At 38.2% G+C, this 21,536-nt stretch overlaps 1 protein-coding gene across 4 annotated transcripts in view; it reads right to left on the bottom strand.

Annotated features, from left to right (window-relative positions):
- PIN1 (peptidylprolyl cis/trans isomerase, NIMA-interacting 1) overlaps positions 1-21,536 on the bottom strand; it is a 51,179-nt gene that overhangs the window by 3,005 nt on the left and 26,638 nt on the right. Inside the window, exons 3-6 of one of the 4 annotated variants that reach the window (XR_014025227.1) lie at positions 18,879-18,989; positions 6,412-6,600; positions 4,072-4,916; positions 3,391-3,878 (exon numbers count right to left, since the gene is read on the bottom strand). Coding sequence is in view for 1 of the 4 variants with exons in the window: in XM_081318494.1 (XP_081174620.1) it covers positions 6,491-6,600; positions 18,879-18,989 (221 nt within the window). In the remaining 3 variants the exon portion in view is untranslated. Of the gene's footprint in view, positions 1-3,390; positions 4,917-6,341; positions 6,601-18,878; positions 18,990-21,536 lie in introns of those variants that run through there. The other 3 variants (XR_014025225.1, XR_014025226.1, XM_081318494.1) reach the window with 3 other exon arrangements.

Raw genomic sequence — 21,536 nt, 5'->3', positions numbered from 1 at the left:
TACAAATCTATCACAAACATTTATGAATCTTTGTGCGGGCTTTTTTTTTTACATAGAAATGGAACACCCTTAAGACACATGAGGAAACAAGATAATTTCAAATTCAGATTTGTCCACTCTTAAGCCATGAGCTCTTGATTCTTGATGTAACATTACTGGTTTATTTCTTTTCCCTGAAATTTCTATTACTTTTTTTTTAAGAATGAAAATCTGAAGATATGGGAAACCTTGTGAGCTATTAGCATTTGCATCAATGTGTTCTTGTATAGGAACACTAAATTTTAGCATTTCCGGAGTATTTTAACTATTTACATAACATTGAATTATTTTTATTTAATTTTAAATAATGGTCCATTCATGCCAACTAGGGGGCTGTTAAGAAAGTGTTAATAGTTTTCATTAATCCAAAACAGAATTGGGGAACCTGTGATCTTCCAAATGTTGTAAAATTAAAACAGTCAGCATCAATTATTATTGGCTGTTTTTGTTGAGAAGGCTAGTTGAGTAACAACTAGAAGACAGGTTTGTCGCCTCTGATCCAAGACCAAACACATGATGTCCTTTGCATCCTAAGCCCAAAAAATAAGCCATGCTATGGTCAGAGGCCATAATGCTTGGTGAGAACTGTACATCTTTTAATCTTCTTGTATGTATATTTGACAACATACAATGAATAACGATTTTTGGTGGAATGATGCAGAAAATGATTACACAAGAAAAAGTCTTCATTTTCCCTCTCTACAATTCATACTGAAGTCACAGAAATAGTGTTCTTCTCAATGCACGGGTGCTATTGTCATAGGACAGATGTTCTTTTGGCATATGGCCTGCTCAGAATTATAAAGCAGGCAAGAGCTCCACTTTACAAAGAAAAAAGAATTAGCATCTGGATGATGTGCATCTGTGGATTCATATAAATATGATTCTGCACCTGTTCAGTTTGGATTTTTCCAGAAGTATGAGAATTTTGCTGGGAAACACCATCCGCCCCCTTGCGTATTATGCATGTGTCTAGGTTGGATTCATCTTTCAATTTCTGAGAGTGCCACAGCAATCTTAGAACTGGCCAGAATCACTGATGTCACGCAACTAAGGAAGATAGCCCTTGTAAAGTTACTGTTGACCACTTTTAGAACTAGAATAAAAAATAACTGATTCTTCTTCAGCATAGTCTGAAAATATACTGGAAAAGCTTATAAAGTGGTAGAAGAAAGAACAGATTTCCCACAGGTAGCATCTAAGACCAAATATCAAATAGTTCCTATACTTGTTGCAATAACTCTGGACAGAATCAAGTTGGGTTTCAATACTTTTAGTGGCCCAAACCGATGAGAGAAGTGACTCAAATAGAAGTAGCTATAATTTGCCTACAGCAAGGGTACTGCTGGCATCCATGAAACAGGGAACAGTGATATTGTGTCAAAAAACAATAGCAATAGCACTTAGACTTATATACCACTTCACAGTGCTTTACAGCCCTCTATAAGCACTTCAGAATCAGCATATTGCCCCCAAAAATCTGGGTGCTCATTCTACCAGCCTCCAAAGGCTGGAAGGCTGAGTCGACCTTGAGGTGGTCAGGACTGAACTGCTGACAGCAGCTGAGTCAGCTGAAACAAAACTTCAGGACCAGTTCCAATATGGCAATAGCAATGGGTAAAACCTTCAATCAAAACAGTTTTAAAATCACCAGGAAACTGAAAATGAAGTTGGGGCATTCCCCCAACATGCAATATTTGAAGCCAGTCAACTTTCATGCTAAATAAGTCATCGAAGTTTATCATGTCTGTTTTCATTCCAAATAAGCAGTCAAAAGGCAGGTAGGTCCTCAGGTTATCATCTACAGTTTGGGCAGCAGAATGAAGTCAAGCAATAGAAGTTGCCATCACTTTAGCTGGACTCTATTATTTCACAAATATACCACTTCTACCTGGAAAACCTCAAGTGAATGAGACAGCAAGAATCCTCCCTTCCTAACAGGAAATGAAGGCATTTTGTTATGTCGACTTGATAATTGAAGATACACTACAATAAATTCCCCCTCTCCTAAGGTATATGGCTTGCTCTCCCATTTCCTTCCTTCTTTCTCTAGAGATGTTGAGACCTGTTGGTAATGTAATCTCACAGAAAAGCCTCAAAACAGTTAAGTGAAGGGGACCAATCTGGGAATTAATGGTCCTTAGTTCTTAGCCTGAAGAAGCCAGGTTTTACTTTTTATGTAGATTTCTAAAATTCAAAGTTTGAACTTGATGGCAAATTCTCAACATTCAGCATTGAAGATTAATTTTTGATCATTAAGAATAAGGTTCAACAGAAAAATACTTTATGTCAATTCAAGCCATCGATTGTCCTAGCCCAGGGTCTTCCAACTTGGCCCTTTTATGACTTGTGGACTTCAACTCCCAGAATTCATCAGCCAGGCACGCTGGCTGAGGAATTCTGGGAGTTGAAGTCCACAAGTCATAAAAGGACCAAGTTTGAAGACCCCTGTCCTAGCCTGTTACTGTTTATTCTTACTTGCTGCAGCTCACAAGCTAGAAGATGCGTGTCTGCTGAAGGAATACAGATTTGCTTCCATATTCTGCCGCAATGGGAGATTCTACCGGCCTCCTACTCCTGCACTTGGCAAGTGTGTTAATACCCATCATGGCTAGAAATTCTCAGAATCTCAGTGCATTTATGGTGTATCCAACAGAGGAAGGATGGCCTGGTAATTTTATGCAGTAAATTGCACAGCTGTGGTACAGTACAGTAATAACAAATGTTTCTTCCCTATTGAAGGACTCTAGTCCTAGAAACTAGGATTGAGTTCCTAAAGTAAGAAAAACAGCAGAGCAGCTGAGAAAACGTCCTAGAAACTTCTAAGACCTCTTTCTCCTCTTTCAGAGCTACTTTATAAAAGCACACCGTTTGAATTTTTTTACTTGACATTCAGTGGGGATTGCTTGCATGGAGGTAAAAGAAATGTAGCCACTTAACTTTGAAAACAATGTTATCCCACTGGATAGCAAACTCCATCAAATTTCCAAAGATCAACGCTTCTAGGAATGAAGATACATTCGTAACACACTTTTAAAGAATTACTCATCTTTAAGCCTGCCATTGTTTAATGAAAATCTTAAGTTAATTTTCCTTCTTCTCTCCTTTGATATTGTTCTCACCACATTATGCTCATTTGGGGATAATTTTTCTTTTCACTTTCTTCCCTTCCCCCATGTTTCACTTGCTTGTCACCCTGCATTCTGGAGATTTATATTAAAAATAAAGAAATCAATGTGTTGCCATGGAAACAAACTTTCATCCAATGCAACTATCTCATTTTCCCAATGCGTTTGACTGATGAAAGCACAGAGGTGAAAATGATAATGGAAATATCCCATATTTTGAGCAACCGTCTAGTGCCGTTAACACAACATTTATTTGTTTTTCAAGTGCCTTGTACATGTTGTTAAACACAATGGTCATTTTGATATAGTGAAAAGGCATAGCTTTACCTCTGATAAATTCACTCTGTGCCCTTAGGCAAAGCATACACAGGCTTAATTGAGCCTGTAAAACATGGCTAGTATTGACCCAGTACAAATGTCTAAAGTGCCTCAACAACTAAGCCTTGTACATAGAACAAAATTAAACACAAGACCCTGCCTTCCGGTTGATAATCCAAGCTCTATTTCTCAGCAGAGGATATGGTAGGGTAAGATCTCTTTTGCTCCCACTGCAGATTTTCAGGAGAAAGTTCTCCTTAAACATGTCTCCTCTTGAGGAATTTCTCATGCAAAAGTAGATATTCACAAAAATTGTGGATAATTTGCATAGGTCCACTGCTCTTCCAGTAAAGCACAGTAAGTATCCATCATCATTGGAAGACTAGAGCAAGGCTTAAACATTGAGAAGGATTTTAAAATAACAGAAACAAATGTTAGAAGTTATCTTTTTTTAATACTACTGGGTATTTACTAGCAGCAAATAAGCCAAGTGGAAGCTTAGCACAGCTAATGATTTTTTTATTTTTAAAAGTCAGATTACAACAAGCATAAAAAGGGGTAAAATAAAATTAAAATGCAGTCATACCTCCTTTGATGACATCAATACACCATTTCCGGTATTTCAGCTCATTAAAGACTTTTTTTTTTAAGTGTAGTTCCCAGCCTCAAAAAAGTGTTTCTTTCTGCTATACAATAAATTCCAACATGGCAACTAGGCAGACTTTGGTCTTCTGAATTCATTTTGAAATGACCCTGAACAAATATTATAGTGTAGAAGTTAAGATAACATGCAGAAAAAAGCATCTTAGTAATAACGGACCTCTTCTTCTGAATGAAAAAACTGCAGCTATGGAAATTGAGAGCCGGTTACATATTAGAAGCATTAAAATAAGACCCCATCTAAAATCATAGGACATAAACCAAAATTATTTTCATTTAAAAGTAATTGGGATGACAATTTTCAAAAAGTGTATCTTTAAAAAAAAACCTTCAGAGGGTCAGAACTTGAAGTAGAAAGATCTAAATACCAGTCTGATAGATGTTTCCAGTATTTTCCAACAATTATTTGAAACCTGCTCAAAACATTTATTGAAAGGCACCTCTAGCTATGCCTGTATAAAACTTTTTGATGAGATATTACATAGGTCAATACTTATCTTTAATCTTTACTTCTCTTTTCCAATACTTTTCTCATCACCAGAACAACATGTGACTCAGCAAATTGAGAGGAATGAAGGGGGACTAATTAGGTTTCTCTTCCTCCATCTGTCCAACAGTGCTCAAAGCAGATTATTTATCAAGGAATTTGAAGGCCACAGTTTATGGAGGGGCATGTCCTTGATCTGGTGATTTGCAAGTTGTGGATCTGCACTAAAAAAATCTGAATCTTATGTTCCATTTGACTGATCAGAAAGCACACTAAAATAAAGTCTGCACAAAGACATTAAAAACAACAAGAGAAATCACAAGATCAAATTCTGATGTTGATAGTTGGCAGGGATTTATTTTTATTTTCTCACATAAGAGAACTGGAACACTCTCTGTACATATATATATACACAAAGCTTGTTTGCATCAGATCAAAAGCAAGGAACTTGTTGGGAATCGTATTGAATTTATATAGAGAAAAACCAATTCAGAGAAACAGAAAGTGTGACTTTACAGTGTTGTCTTAAACCACAAATGGATCATGAGCAGCTTCAGAACAAAAGAAATAGAAAACAAAAAAGCAAACAAAACACAAACCAAAAAAACTTGGTAGTCAACAACTAAATGGCTTTCCCCTGGGGTAATATGTCAGCATCAAGAACAACACACAAAAATGATTAACATGTAATACATCTAATGAAATTTTAGAGGGCTACATAAACTTGGGGAGGGGCTGCACTGGAATAATGTAAAAGATAAATATCTGTCTGCCTCAAAAAAAAAAAAAAACCCAGCCATATCTAATTCAATGTGAATGCATTATGGTAATCAGCATATGGCAAATTTATATTTCTGAAAGCAGAGTGTATGCTCAGGTGATCACAGAGAATTCCTATCCAGACAACATCACCTCCAAGTCCCTTTGCATCTACTGAAACTCAACCCTCAACCAACGTTGGAAGTCCAGTGGAATTTGCACATTATCATAAATGAGGAATCTGTACTCACAAATCTACAGCAATAAAGTGAGGCCAGAGGAGTGTTCTAGTTTTATACTCAAAAACAATGTTATCAATGATTGGCCAAATTAAAAACGGTATGCCACTGAATTGTGGACAAGAGAGATAACAAAATGGGGTATTTTTACTTGTGAGCTTAAACCAGGATATATCGTGGCAAAGGAGATTTTTATTCTATTTATACACTGAGAGCTAAACTCTGCCACCATCAGTGCAGCCCTATAATAAATAACTCTATTATAAGTTGGATATAGAGGGAAAGCATTGAAGCATGACCCTGTAAGTACAGACATGTCTCCTGAATGGAAGAAACCGTCAATATTAAACTCAAGCAGCCAGGAATTTCCTTTTTTGTTGTTGTTAAAAACACTATCATTGTGTCTTATGAAAGATGCTACGGTCTCTTTGTTTCACTTGTTTTCTGCCCCAGCTAACATGCATCAATACAGGCGGGGGAAAACATTTCTTCAACATGTCAAATAAGGTATATATATATATATATATATATATATATATATATATATATATATATATATATATATATATATATATATATATATATATATATATATATATATATATATATATATATATATATATATATATATATATATATATATATATATATATATATATATATATATATATATATATATATATATATATATATATATATATATATATATATATATATATATATAAAAACAAAAATAAAAAATAAGCTAGATATGAAGTTTGTTCTGGGATAGAGAGCGTACCAATGGTTGGAATAAAGGTTCTCTTGTTCCTTTTTTTCCCAATCACCCTTTCTTTTCCAAGTGCATGGAGCCAAAACACTCATTCTGTACGCAGGATTATATGGATCCCTGAATCTGTGAATACTGGTCCACTCATCTCACCAGTCCTCAGCGCAAAGGAGGCATCTTCGAAAGGTTTCTGCATTTGACCTGTCCAACAAAAAACAGTTTTCAAGTGAAAAGTGGAAAATAACAACCATATCAAGAATACCTAGAATTAATTCCAAGCATGAAGAACTAGAAGTAGCAAATGTTGTCCTCACTGGTTCCAGCTCAACAGAAAAAAAGCCAAAGGCAATCCGATAAAAGTAGACCTTGATTTACACCCACAATTGAACCTAAAATTTCCACTGCTAAGCAAGGCAGTTGTTAAATGGGTTTTGCGCCATTTTACACAGTTGTTAAGTGAATCACTGCAGCCATTTAGTAACACAGTCGTTAAGTGAATCTGGCTTCCCCATTGACTTTGCTTGTCACACATGACCCCAGGATACTGCAACCATCATAAATACATGCCAGCTGCCAAGTATCCAAATTCTGACCATGTGACTATGGGGATGTTGTAATGATTGTTAAGTGTGAAAAACAGTCATACATTACTTTTCTTAGTGTTGCTGTAACTTTGAATGGTTACTAAATGAATAGTTGTAAGTCGAGGACTACTTGTAGTAGCTATGAGCACACAAGAATCTGTAATGCAGTATTCCATATTCGTAGACCGGACTTCTATGCATTTATGACCAGAGTCTAAATATTTGAAGACATATTAGATCAGACATGTCAAAGTCACGATGTCACATGACGTCACACAATGTATCGGGACGGTTTTGCCATTGCCGGCAATGGAGTGGGCATGGCTTCCAGATGACGGATCCGGCCCACGGGCTGGCAGTTTGACACCCTTGCCCTAGGAGATCACTCAAAGACCAAATGAAGCCTTCATGTAGCACTTGCTAAATTCAAGCTAGCAATACAGGGAAGAGAAGGGAATGTCCTTGAGGGATAGGATGAAGAGCCACTATCAAGGCAACAGCCTGAAAAAAAAAGGTCTGTTCAGAGCAAAATGTAGTGTGAATAAAAATATCAAACCCTTTTCTAGTTCTCATGATAGTAAAAGAAGAGAGGAAACACATTCACACCTGCAAAGATTGATGTCAGCCCTTCAAGGTAGACCAGACTAGGAAACCAATATCATATAGATCAATATTACTTTGTTACACATTACCAGAGAACGGAATTTTGCAGGTCCAAATATGCTTCCCCCCCACTCCTTCCCTTTATCTTCCTGAGAACTAGGGACCAATTACTTAAGCTAACAGAGTGAGTATTTCTATATCCCAATCGTAAGGTTGATCCTAAATATTACAATGACAATGACAACATTCCCTGCTGGGTCAATAAGACTGTATTTTTAAGCTTACCCTAAACTAGTTACCTTAACTAGTGATTCAAGAGATTCAGGAGACGGGCAGGAAAGGAAGTCTCTCAACCTCGGCTAATTTGAATTGGCCCCAGACTGAGTAACAAATGAGAGATTGCCAGGTTGGTCCAAAAAATTAACAACCATCTTGAAAACGGCTTACGTTCCTGGAACCAGCTGTCCTTGTTTGATGAGGCCAGATCTGCTCCCCAACTTCCTTTCTCTCCCAACTGACTACAGCAGAAGCATTCTGCAGAAGCAGCTTGGGACAGCCCAGGGAATGTGTTTCGAAAACTATAGGAAAAAACAACACCTGGGAGAAAGGCAGTTACTAAACTGCTGTGACCCATCAAAAAACTAATGGGATCAGCATCCAATTTACAGGGGTTCAAATGTTTGCCTTGCCCTAATCAAACCACTGACTCTTTTAAACTGGCGCTTACTTCCCTTCAAGACTTGAGGATCAGATCCAAGGACAGAAAGAAAAAGAAAGAATGTTCTGTTTGCATGCTGCATGCATTCCTGGTGACTAGTATTATGTCTGAGAGGGTAGAAGAATTTATTATTTACTTGTGGCTTTCAATCCATCCACAACTTTTTATAATTATGACTCTAAACTTCTTCCAGGACAAATCATAATGGCTTCGGCCTATTATTTCCCCCAAAGTTTTACCTCATAAAACGACTAGAAGGGGAAAAGAAAAAGGGAGAGATTTAAAGTTGTCATCTTGCTGGCAACAGAATTGTGTGTGTGTGTGTGGGGGTGGGGAAATCACACAAGTATTTATTTTTTATTATTTATTTATTATTTAAATTTATATACCGCCCTATTCCCGTAGGACTCAGGGCGGTTTACAGGGAAAATTAAAAGTTAAAATACATCACATAGAATTAAAATCGATTAAAACTAAGATTAAATTAATCCCTGAACTTAACTAAAACCCCATTAATTAAATAATTAAAACCCCTCAGTCTGGGCCAGACAGCTCAAAAAACCAAGTTTTCAAGTCCCTACGAAATGAGCGAAGGTCGGGGGCGGTCCTAAGCTCCGTGGGAAGCTGGTTCCAAAGGGCCGGCGCGCCCACAGAGAAGGCCCTTCCCCTGGGAATAACCCGCCGGCATTCCTTAACCGGCGGTACCCTAAGAAGGCCCTCCCTGTGGGAGCGCACAGGACGATGGGAAGTTGATGCCGGCAGCAGGTGTTCCTTTAGATATTAAGTAAAATATTTCTCTTTTGAACTCAGCTTGAAAATGAACAAGATCCAAAAATGGGATATCTTTTTTAACAAAGACACCAAAGCTTGTGCATATGGGTGCAAATGCGTGTCAGTTCAATGCTCTACATCAGGGGTGTCAAACTGCCGGCCCGCGAGCTGGATGCGTCGTGGTGAAACTGCGCCCACCCCATTGCCGGCATTGGGGAAAAGAAGTTGAGATACGTCGCGACACGTTATGAGTTTTCTCTACATTCTACCATTGCAATCCTAGTTTTGATCATTCTTGCACAACAACAGTATGAATGGTCTGACCACAACAATGTAATTCACTGCTATAAGATTTCTTTTTTATAAAGAAAAAAAATAGCAAGACTGGTTTAAAAATACAGGATGCATTAAATTGAAACACCACCACAACAAAAAAAGCGTAATTAAGTCATTCAAGTAAATTACTTAAAATTGTTTCTCATTTCATAACTGAGTTTATAATTATTTGCAATTAAGTATTCCATTTTTTTAAAATGCACATATTTCCAGAAGAAATGTGGATACTGATTAACAACTATAATAAGATATGCTCCTTTGCCTTAAATAATTGAATTTCTCCGTGCAGCTGTGGAGCACATGATAATTTATAACCTTCAAATAAATGTTGATTTGGATTTCTTCTCAACCCAAAAGTTCTTAATTTCTGAATTGGAAAAAAAACCCCTCTCAGAGTCCTCAGCCACAATTTAATAAAACAGGAAAAGTCAATTGCTCTTGATTTTTTTAAAAGACTAAATGAGAATGCTTATGTGGTTTTTTTTTTCCATTTCTAAACATATCCAGGATTCATAATTGTAGCAAACTGTGGTTAGTAATCCCATCAAATGAGTACAAGAAGATAGAAAGTGGTATCACAGGAGACCTGCTTGTGCTCCTAGTCCCATCTAGTGGACAACAAAGTTCCAGCAGCACTGCGACCAAATTCCAGCAGCACTGCTACTGCATCGTTGGACCTGTCTCATCGAAACTCTCTCCTTCAGTAAGTCACCCAAGACCACTGCTGAAGTGACAGTTTCCAAATGAGACCCACCTACCAGTCACTGGCAGCCTATGATGAATAGCTTTTTCATGCAAGAACAGAAAGGCATCCAAAAAGAGAAGCCACCTTCTGGTTGGTGATTCAATTATAAGGGATGTAAATTTAGGAAAGGACACAGAGGTTTTGAAAGAGGTCAGGTGTCTTCCAGGTGCTACTGCCAGTAGGGACAAGAAGCGTATTTCTAAAATAATCAAGAATGCCAGCAAGGACTGTGATGTGGAGGCTATTGTACATCTTGGCACTAATGATCTGTCCCAAAAAGATGTACTCTCTGTGCAGAATGATTTCCAGAGATTGGAGCAGGAACTTAGCAGAATAGGCTGTAGGCTTACTTTTTCAGAGGTTTTACCAGTGTATAAGGAACAAAATGGAAAAGACCAGCGTATAGCAGAATTTAATATGTGGCTAAAGGAGTGGTGTAAAGGAGAAGGCTTTGGTTATATTAGTCATGATGTCTGTAGCTGGTCCAATGAAAAAATGTATAAAAGAGATGGTCTGCATCCATCCAAGAAAGGGACTGAGTCACTTGGCAATAAAATCACAGCTTTTTTGGAGGAACATTTAAACTAAATAATGGGGATAGTGAGTTAATTGATACAGAACATCACTGTCCCCAGCAATCTAAGAAAATAGGGGAAGCCAGGCACCACACAAGTTATGCAGCAAGTAAACACAGGGTCAGTCATAAAGGACTCAAATGTCTATACACTAATGCACAGAGTATGAACAGTAAGCAGGGTGAACTAGAAATTCAGGTAAATGAGGGCAGATATGATATTGTTGCCATTACGGAAACATGGTGGGACGAAACCTACAAATGGAACACACAGCTAGAGGAATTTAAACTATTTAAAAGAAACAGACTAAACAAAAGAGGAGGAGTTGCTCTATATATAAGAAATAACTTTATCTCTACAGAAATAGAGCACAACAATGACGAAAACTGTAAACTTGAAAGCATTTGGGTCAATATAAAAGGGGAAAAAATGACATTGCCATAGGTGTATACTATAGGCCGCCCAACCAAGCAGAGGAAATAGATGAACTTTTTGCTAGTCAGCTAAGGTATGTAAGAAGCACATCACAGTAGTAATGGGGGACTTTAATTACCCTGATATCAACTGGGAGACAAACTCTGCACCAAGTGGAAGATCAGATTCCTGTCAAACCTAGCAGACAACTTTCTCTCCCAAAAAGTAGAGAAGGGAACTAGGGGATTAGCCATATTGGATTTAATTCTCACTAACAGAGATGAAATGATAGAAAGTGTCAAAGCCACAGGAACCTTGGGGGGAAGTGATCATGCAATATTGGAATTCAACATTCTAGAGGCACAAGCAATAGAACACAGCCAAACCAGAGTCTTGGACTTTAAAAGAGCTAATTTCAATAAACTTAGAGAGACCATGGGAAGAATTCCATGGATGAGAATCCTAAAGGGAAAAACAACTCAAGAAGCTTGGGAAATTTTGAAAAGTGAGATAATAAAGGCCCAGTCTAGTACAATACCAACAAAGAAGAAAAATAACAGCTCTCAAAAGAAACCAGCATGGCTGCATAAAGAACTCTCTGATAAATTGAAAGACAAAAAAGACAAGTATAAAAAATGGAAAGAGGGGCACATAACTAAGTCAGAATATCAGCAAATAGCCCGTGCCTGCAAAGATGAAGTGAGGAAAGCTAAGGCTCAAAATGAACTAAGGCTTGCGACCAAAGTCAAAAATAACAAAAAATGCTTCTTTCAACATATAAAAAACAAGAAAAAAGTTAAGGAAATGATTGGTCCATTAGTGGGGGAAAGTGGCAAGAAGGTGACAAGCAATAGGGAGAAAGCAGAACTATTTAATTCGTTTTTTGCATCTGTCTTTACACAAAGGGAAAAAACAGTCCAACCTACCCAAACCAGTGCCATAAAAAACAGAATAGAAACGCAAGTTAAGATAGGCAAGAAAATGGTAAGTGAGCACCTGTCCAGCCTAGATGAGTTCAAATCACCAGGCCCAGATGGATTGCACCCCAAGGTTCTCAAGGAACTGGCAGACGTGATCTCAGAACCACTGAACTATATTTTTCAAAGATCCTGGAGCACTGGGGAACTACCAGAGGACTGGAAGAGAGCTGATGTAGTTCCCATCTTCAAAAAAGGGAAAAAAATAGATCCAGGAAATTACAGACCTATCAGCCTGACCTCAATACCTGGGAAGATTCTGGAAAAGATAATCAAACAACAAATCAGCGAACACCTTGATGCAAACAAAGTCATCACTAAAAGTCAACATGGGTTTGTCAAAAACAGATCATGCCAGACAAATCTTATTACATTCTTTGACCAAGTGACAAAACTAGTGGACCAGAGGAATGCTGTAGATATAATTTACTTGGACTTCAGTAAGGCATTTGATAAAGTAGATCACAACCTACTACTTGATAAGATAGAAAAATGTGGGTTAGATAGCATTACCACCAGATGGATTCGTAGCTGGCTGACAGGCCGTACTCAGCGTGTGGTCCTCAATGGAACCGCATCTACATGGAAGGAAATGTGTAGTGGGGTGCCCCAGGGCTCTGTTCTGGGCCCAGTGCTCTTCAATATCTTCATTAACGATTTGGATGAGGGGATAGAGGGGGAACTCATCAAATTTGCAGATGACACCAAGCTGGCAGGAATAGCCAATACTCCAGAAGATAGGCTTAAGATACAGAAGGATCTGGACAGACTCGAACACTGGGCATTATCTAACAAAATGAAATTCAATGGTGAAAAAAGTAAGGTTCTACATTTAGGCAGGAAAAATCAAATGCATAAGTATAGTATAGGTGGTACCTTGCTCAATAGTAGTAACTGTGAGAGGGATCTCGGAGTCTTAGTAGACAATCACTTAAATATGAGACAGCAGTGTGCTGCAGCTGCCCAAAAAGCCAACAGAGTGCTAGGCTGCATTAACAGAGGGATAGAATCAAGATCAAGTGAAGTACTAATACCACTTTACAATGCTTTGGTAAGGCCACACCTGGAATACTGCATCCAGTTTTGGTCACCAGGATGTAAAAAAGATGTCGAGACTCTAGAAAGAGTACAGAGAAGAGCAACAAAGATGATTAGGGGGCTGGAGGCTAAAACATATAGGGAACGGTTGCTGGAATTGGGTATGTGTAGTTTAATGAAGAGAAGGGTGAGGGGGGGGACATGATAGCAGTGTTCCAATATCTCAGGGGCTGCCCCAAAGAAGAGGGAGTCAAGCTATTCTCCAAAGCACCTGAAAGCAGGACAAGAAGCAATGGATGGAAACTAGTCAAGGAGAGAAGCAACCTAGAACTAAGGAGAAACTTCCTGACAGTTAGAACAATTTACCAGTGGAACAACCTGCCTCCAGAGGTGGTGAATGCTCCAACACTGGAGGTTTTTAAGAAGAGACTGGACAGCCATTTGCCTGAAATGGTATAAGGTTTCCTGCCTGAGCAGGGGGTTGGACTAGATGACCTCCAAGGTCCCATCATCATCATCATCATCATCATCATCATCATCATCATTATTATTATTATTATTATTATTATTATTATTATTATTACTTTGCAATCCAAAATGCCAATATTAGCAATCATCCTTTCTTCCGAGAAATATTCGACTCAGGAAGGAATTGCTGCCTCTGAACAATAAGGCAGAACTTTTGAAGATAAAGGGCAATTTTAAAAACAGTGTCTTCATGCAAACCAAGAACTTATTCCCAGGAAAAGAAAGTTTTTGACCAAAGTTAGCAACTTTATTTTTTTTTCCCCCTTCCAGTGACGCATCAACACTAACTATGAGTGACAAGGCATATTATTGTAAGAAGGAACGAAGGTCTCAGATGATAAACAGTAGCTATGCCAATTATTTCACTTGTCTTGCAAATTAATGTTCCATATAGTGATATGATTTTACATATTTGTTTCTTTAAAATTTCTTTTAAAAAAAGAATCTTATGAGAATATTATTAAATATTTTTCTTTAAATTTATTCTGCCACTACTGATGGATCCTATTTGGAACCTCTCTTTTGGGGCCACTTAAAGACCACATATTTTCCAAATGCTTCTCATCATCCTTGGAATATATACAAATATATTAATAGAAGCTCATTAAGACAAAAAACAAACCCTGCCACAAAATTGCTCGTAATACCAATAAGGCCTTCTTCAGGTCCTCTGCAAGCCACCATAACCTCTATCATATCTAAATCTCATAACACGTTGAACTGTGTGGAATATTCACATGTGATGAGGGTTACTGAATGCTATACATCAGACATGTCAAACACAAGGCCCGGGGCCCGGATCCGGCCCACGAAGTGGTTTCATGTGGCCCGCGAAGCCATCCTGGAAACAGGGAGGGAACGGCCCCCACTGCCTTGGCCCAGAGACCCTCCTTCTGCCAGAGACCCTCAGATCTGTCCCACTCCTGCCCAGGCCCCCATAGGCACCCTTGATGTGAACGATGTAGAGCTGGCCATGCCCACCCAGTAGGCCGTATGCTCTCTAGCCACGCCCACCCAGTAGGCCACACCCACCCTGGCCACACCCACCCGGCCCCCTGAGGGCAACCGCAATGCTGATGCGGCCCGCAATGAAATTGAGTTTGACACCCCTGCTATACATGTATTGAGATGCTAACACTTTTACAGAATTTATATGGGAAAAAATGGATACCTTTTGGGGGATTGCTTAAAGTTTCGTCTATCAAGTCAGTCTCCTGAGTTGGGACATATCTGCTTGTTTTAAAAATATAAGATGCTATGTTGTGTTTTTTTTACTGTAATATGACACACACAAAGATAACTGCTGATTTCTCTAATGTTATGTATTGTTATGTTGCTGTAAACCAAGGTCACCCAATGGAAAGCAGCAACATCCAGCTCACGCAGCCAGGGACTACCAAAACAATTTATCTGAATACTATTGGACACTAACTGATAGCCATGAGGGGAGGGGAAGACAGGAGAAAAGTTAACCAGATGCTTTGGGTGTGAAAATCCAGATCCAGGTTTACTACACTATAACCACTTGGCTTTAACTGTACTTTCACTAACCATGAGTTCGAGACTCTTTCTTTCTTAATTAACCAAGGTGGGACAGCTGACACAGAGTCAGATGATATAAACAGCATAAAAGCACATGAAATACATAAATGCCTATATTCAAAATAGAAAGCTTTTTCTTTCTGGGAATACTGTTAAGGTCAATCAGTATAACGATTTCAGATTTGTATTGGCCAAGGTATACAGATATGTTGACCTTTATACATGAGAAAAAACAATTTCAGGCTCTGACAATTTGATGGATATTGGTTGGAGGATATTTCTAGCATCTGGTGCAGACTATGACTTAATCGTAATTAATTAAATTAAACTCTAACAGTAAATTATGTCATTATTTTCAAGTGGCTCATTTCGACATGATGATTGGGTTAAGTTGGTAGCAGATCTGGACAGAGCTTACTCTGCATGGAGAGATGCCAACTGCAGAGAGAAACTATAAGGCACATATTTTTCTCTCTGCAATTTCTGATCCACTAGAGTCAGGAACTCAGGCCAACTAAATTAGCAGATTACAATACAACTAGTATACTTTATTGTAGCTTCATCTATAATTAACACATAGTTAATTATTTTCATTACAAATTTTAAAGTTTATGCATTATCTGCATTGTGCTCATTAGCGTATACTCTCCTAACAGCATATATATTTGAATTCAGGTTCAAGAAGTTGCACAAAAGAATTATTAACCATTAAGGGGAACAATGCCTCATACCAGATATTTTGTGAGCAAGCCCAACGCAATTTCTCACAATTCAGAGTCCCAGCTCAATCAACTGCTTCCCCTTGTTCTACATGAAAACCTATATGGTTTGATTCTCAAGCTCTTCTAAAAAAATTATTTTTGTAGCAAATATTCAAGATACAAACTTAATGAGTCTAATGATAAAGATGCCCTATCAAAGAATGAATTATTTCCTTTCAACAGCTCCTTGATTCTGCACTTGCCACTGCAGCCCACTCATTCAGAGTTCTCTGATTTATTTCTACTGGAAGGTATTTGTAGGGCATGTATCATCCTATACTACCTTGTTTACAAACTGGTAGCATCATGTTCTATACTCAGCTTCTTGAAATTTCCATTTTCAAAGAAAAGGAGATTTCTAGCTTTTAAAACAATCATACAAGCAGCAGCTAGTGAAATTCGGAAGTTTACAGACAGATCAAGTTTGGTAAAATGGGAGAACTTCAGCACATGAGATACAGTTTTATTCCTTCTCAAATGAAGAAAACAGGCAGAATATTTATTTATTTATAATGAGACTAGTATGCCGCCCTATCTCCCGAATAGATGACACAAAACTAGTATCTGTTAGTACAATGAATTAGCAGCAATTCAGTAGCAGAATTCCAGTCATCTTGGTAAAAACGTCAACATATCAATATATGAATCTGCTTCATATATATCTCTATTCTAGAACTTTCCAGATCACAGGCACGGAAAGGCCCTTCCCAATACTGGCTAGCAGCAACTCTTTTTCGGTGTCACTGAGCTTCAGCATCTTTTAATTTTCAAACAAAAAGAAATACTATCTCATGAAAGCCAGGAGAGACAAAGCAACAGAAACATTGCTAGGCCTTTTCTATTGGCACCGTATATATTTAAAACAAACAGATATATCCCATGATTAGGAGACTGATTGATAGATGAAATCTTTTACTATTTTTCTATATGCTTTTTTTTCAAGCCTAAAGGATATCTGATTTCAGGATTTTTAAGACAATGGCCCAGAAATGGATGCAATTTTCTAGGTAGCATACCTGAGGGCAAAGACAGATTATCCATAGTGTTTCAAGGTGCATTATGCTATGCCCAAGGCTAGGAAAATTAATCTAATGTGAAGGAAACAGCCTTCACATGGTAAATTGCTTAACAGGAAAGTATCCATTAATATAAATATATAGTAGGAACTGGAGGGAGATAATGATTCAGCTGGGCTGAGAGAGCAGGCAGAAAGGTTTATCACAAGGGGTCTTCAAACTTGACCCTTTTATGACTTGTGGACTTCAACTCCCAGAATTCCTCAGCCAGCGTGCCAGAGTTGAAGTCCACAAGTCATAAAAGGGCCAAGTTTGAAGAACCCTGGTTTATCATATGCAATGATGCATGCAAGCAATGCAAACATACATGCAAACAATGCAGCATCTTCACCTATTATGGCTTAGAATACGTTTTATTAAATGCTGCAATTATTTTGACCCAAAGCAGAATCCAAGATGCATGATAGACTCCATTCCTCAAAGATCCTTTTCTTTCAATTTTAACAAGGCACATAACATATTCAGTAACATCCAATAGTCCTTGAGCAGTGCAGACAAGTATCAAAACATATTCACAGAATATGAATATTCAAGTTACAGAGTTGGCAGCACTTGCAATAAGTCACCCATAAGTAGATGTCACCAGATAAGGGGCACTCTATCTTGTGACAGTTATCATAAAAAGCAGTATTTCCAAAGGGAGCTAGATGATAGTTGGGCTTAATTGTGACATTGTTACTTTGGCCAAAACTGGGCAATGCTGTTATCATCAGCATAAGACCTCTCAACAACACATCTGTCTCCTCTTAGGATCTGGAATTCTTTTCAACAACTTTAAGCAGCACAACAGCCACATTTCAGCCTACTAGATGGAATTTAAAAATGGCAATAGCTCACCTCTTTCTTCTTCTTCTTCTATTCAATTATGTATGATTCTCAGAAACTGACTTGACCAATCACTGCAGTTTTCTTGGCAAGGTTTTTCAAAAAGTGGTTTGACATTGCCTGGTTCCTCCGGCTGAGAGTGAGCCCAAAGCCACCCAGTTGGCTATGTGCCTAAGGGGAGACTAGAACTCAGTCTCCCAGTGTCTAACCTTAACTGACTCTCAGTTTACCTCTTAGGTCTCTTATTCCTATCTAGAAAATCCCTTCCTCCCAAAGAAATAATTAGACCAAACAGCTCAGCCATAATTCTTTTAGTGATAGAGGTTCCATACTGGAAGGCCCCCTGAAGGTTGAGATGCTGAATTGTGGCTTTTGACTCAAAAGTTGCCCATCCCAGGCTTATGGACATTCTGATACCCTCTGTCCACTCTGTGTGTGTGTTGCTGTATGTACTTTCATGTGTACTCACATTTTGTGCAAGAAAAATAGTAAAAAGTTGGTTTCTTCAACAATATAAACTGTAACAAGGGCATATCTTACGTTATCGCGTGATCTCATTAGTGAAAGGTATGTTATTCTTAGGTGCATAATCTGTGCAAGCTGAACACAGAGCTACAGTATTTTCATAATATCCAGAACTTCTTCAAAAGAATGATCCCAAAATTAAGCTTCCTTGCAAGCATAACAGAGAACAGCCAACAGCAGCCCAGACAATTTTCAACACTTGGTTTTCATTTCAAGAATTGCCCTGATTAATGTGGCCATTGCTATAGATTCTGAACACCATCACTGATTGTCTTGAGGGCGGTTCTGTATTCAAAAACACCCATTTACTCATTTTGTCCCTCTTTTGTATATGCTTCACAAAAAAGGAATTTCTCCACAAGGAGAGGAAAATTCAATGTCCTTCCTTTTTACAATCTTAATGGATATCCCCAACCTGCTCAGAAAGCAGGACTGCAGCCCCATAACATTGACCTACTCACCTCTTCCAAAAGTACCCAGGTCTCCCCCTGCCTTGGCTGAGCTGCAGTCACTGAACTGTGATGCTAAGGATTCAAAATCTTCCTCCCCAGATTTAATCTTCTGGATGTAGCCTATGGAGAACAGGGAGTAAAAAGAGTTGAGAATCAGAGGTCTGCTATGGAAAGAGGGTATTTCTAATTACACAGTTAGCTAGGATTACTTAGATGTTACTGTTAATCCTACGTCTAACCACAGGGTTCTCTTTTCCTTTTTTAGGAAGGAAAGATCCACAAAACTGTATTATCTTTTACACAAAACCAGTATTTCCATAAAGGAAGCTCTGTAACATAAAACACAGACCTAATGTTGCTTATTTTCTAGAATACTTGTTTTTTTGTGTATGGGAATTCAAAAGGTTGGGGGGAAGGGGAACCACTATCTTATACTTGAATTGGCTGAATCTGGGTAAGTTTCACTGTGGATGCCAACCTCCCTTCTAAACCATTCTCTTTCTGCTGCTATACGGTACCTATACTATCCTAAACTGCCTGCAAGTCATTTATTCCTAAAATAACCCTATCCAAACCCACTTCTTCTTATACTGTTGTTGTTTTGCTAAAAACAAACCCTCTGTACTGCAATTCAATCTTCTCCTATTTCATCTTATCCTATCTGGCTTGGTTTTTGCAGGACAACTGTATTTTTTTTAAATAAAAAAAGCTGAAAAGCACCATGTGTAAAAGTTACCCATGTGTGTCTAATTACTTTCCAGTATTTTTCTATAAGCAGGAATTATCTACTTGTAGCAAATAGCAGTACCATTTACTGTGCAATGGAAGACAGCCAAAATAAGTGAGCCCCCATTCACTAATTGTAGTGAGAAGTTATAATCAAGAGGAACACTGTTGGGCATTCTCTCTTCCCAAATACAATCACTGTTAAACAACGTCAGAGTGAACATAGATTTTACTGCCCCCACCCCCACCTTCAGTGCTTCATTTTTACCTGTTTGGGGGACTGAACAGGGAGTCTTCTATAATTACGTTGGCTGTTGCTGCAATTTAAAACCTGGAAAATCTTACTTACATAATGATAAATTGAGGGGGAGGGAATCTACCTGTTGTTTTATGTTACAGCTAATTAGGTTTTATAAATATTAAATCTAAGTTCTTGCAGTTATGTTTTAAACTGTTCTCAACTTACCTTTATAGCAATGTAATTTGCTTTGATTTCATGAGAACGTTTTCTTTGATCATTCCCTTGCCTCACTCCCTGATCAACACACTTGTGTCTACTGGCGTCTTGCCTCCCATATAAATAAAAGCAATTTGCTTTGCAGTTCAACAGACATCTTTCCAAAAACCATAATTGCAAAGCAGCAATTATTCATTCTTTGGGTTTCCTGGCCTCTGTATCTGCCATACAGTGTGTTCCTTTGGTTATTTAAAAATTGCTTATATTTCCATATGGCCATTACATTACTTGTAAAACACGTGTAAATGTGTTCCATATTTGTATTCTGTTCAAAGTGCTTAAGAGCGTTTTATAATTTTATCTCCATGCTAAGTTTGCAGATTTGGTTAGGCTGTTGAGTCTGCAAGCAGCCAAAGGGTACTCAATGAGTCTTGAGGCTGCACTGGGATTTGAATCTAGATCTTCCAAATCCAAGTCGAATATGTAAGCCGTTTCAGTTGTTATATTCTGATACATTCTGTTTCCCCAGTGGTCACTAACAGCATTTCTAATAACAGCCAGATCCCAATGAGGAAAGGTGAAATCTCTCTTTACTACTGTTATATCAGGACAATGGTGGTTGGCTGAAACGAAAAAAGAATATATGTGGAAACTCAAGAGAGTCTGAACAGAAATGCCTATGCTTACTTTGGATGCATCACAGTTAAGGAACAGAATCAATGCTCAGCTCAACTCTACAACTGTTTGCACATGCTGCTATTCTTTGATATACTATGGGTTACACTTACTGGAAACTGGGCAATTTCCTTCTGTCCTTCAGAAGTATTGGGAATACAACTTTCAGAATTCACAGCCTGTATGACTTAATGTTGTCTGCATACAGCTGGAGAAGCTGCTCTAATCTTATCTATTTATAACAACAAAAACCTTCTTTCATGGCAGCCGTCAGGAGGAACTGTCTGAAAGAGGGTCCAGTACCTCTTTTAATGGCACTGCTCAAGCATTATTGTGTTACTTGCAAGACAATCGAGCAGATGTTACCTACAGATGTACACTGAACAAATTTATGGATCTATACTGAAAACCAAGATCAAATGAACTATTTTCTACAAAGACTAGCTAAGCATTCAAGCAGGATTTGCAACTGAGCATTCCAGAAATACATTTCTGATTTCTCTCCTGCAGTGAGACATGTTTATGCAGAGTAACGGCACCTGCCTAGAAAGCAAATGACACTTTGGTGTTTGTCGTTTGTCCAAGAACTGTTGTTTTGGAAGGGATGGGAGGTAGTTGGTAACTATCAATTCACCTAAATAAAATGAGCAGCAACTTAGAGCCTTCTACTGCAGAAAATGAGATCTAATTTTGAAGAATCAGATTTTGTATTCTTGCATGCACTCTATTTTCCTATGAGTATTTATATAAATACAAATCACCTATTTACTGATCCAACAGGTACACCAAATCCCATGTATGGCCAGTCC

This window comes from Vipera berus (assembly GCF_964194415.1).
Source record: "Vipera berus genome assembly, chromosome: 2".
Taxonomy (NCBI): domain Eukaryota; kingdom Metazoa; phylum Chordata; class Lepidosauria; order Squamata; family Viperidae; genus Vipera; species Vipera berus.
The sequence above is the reverse complement of the archived record's forward strand: the minus strand, read 5'-3'. Positions and strand labels throughout refer to the sequence as shown.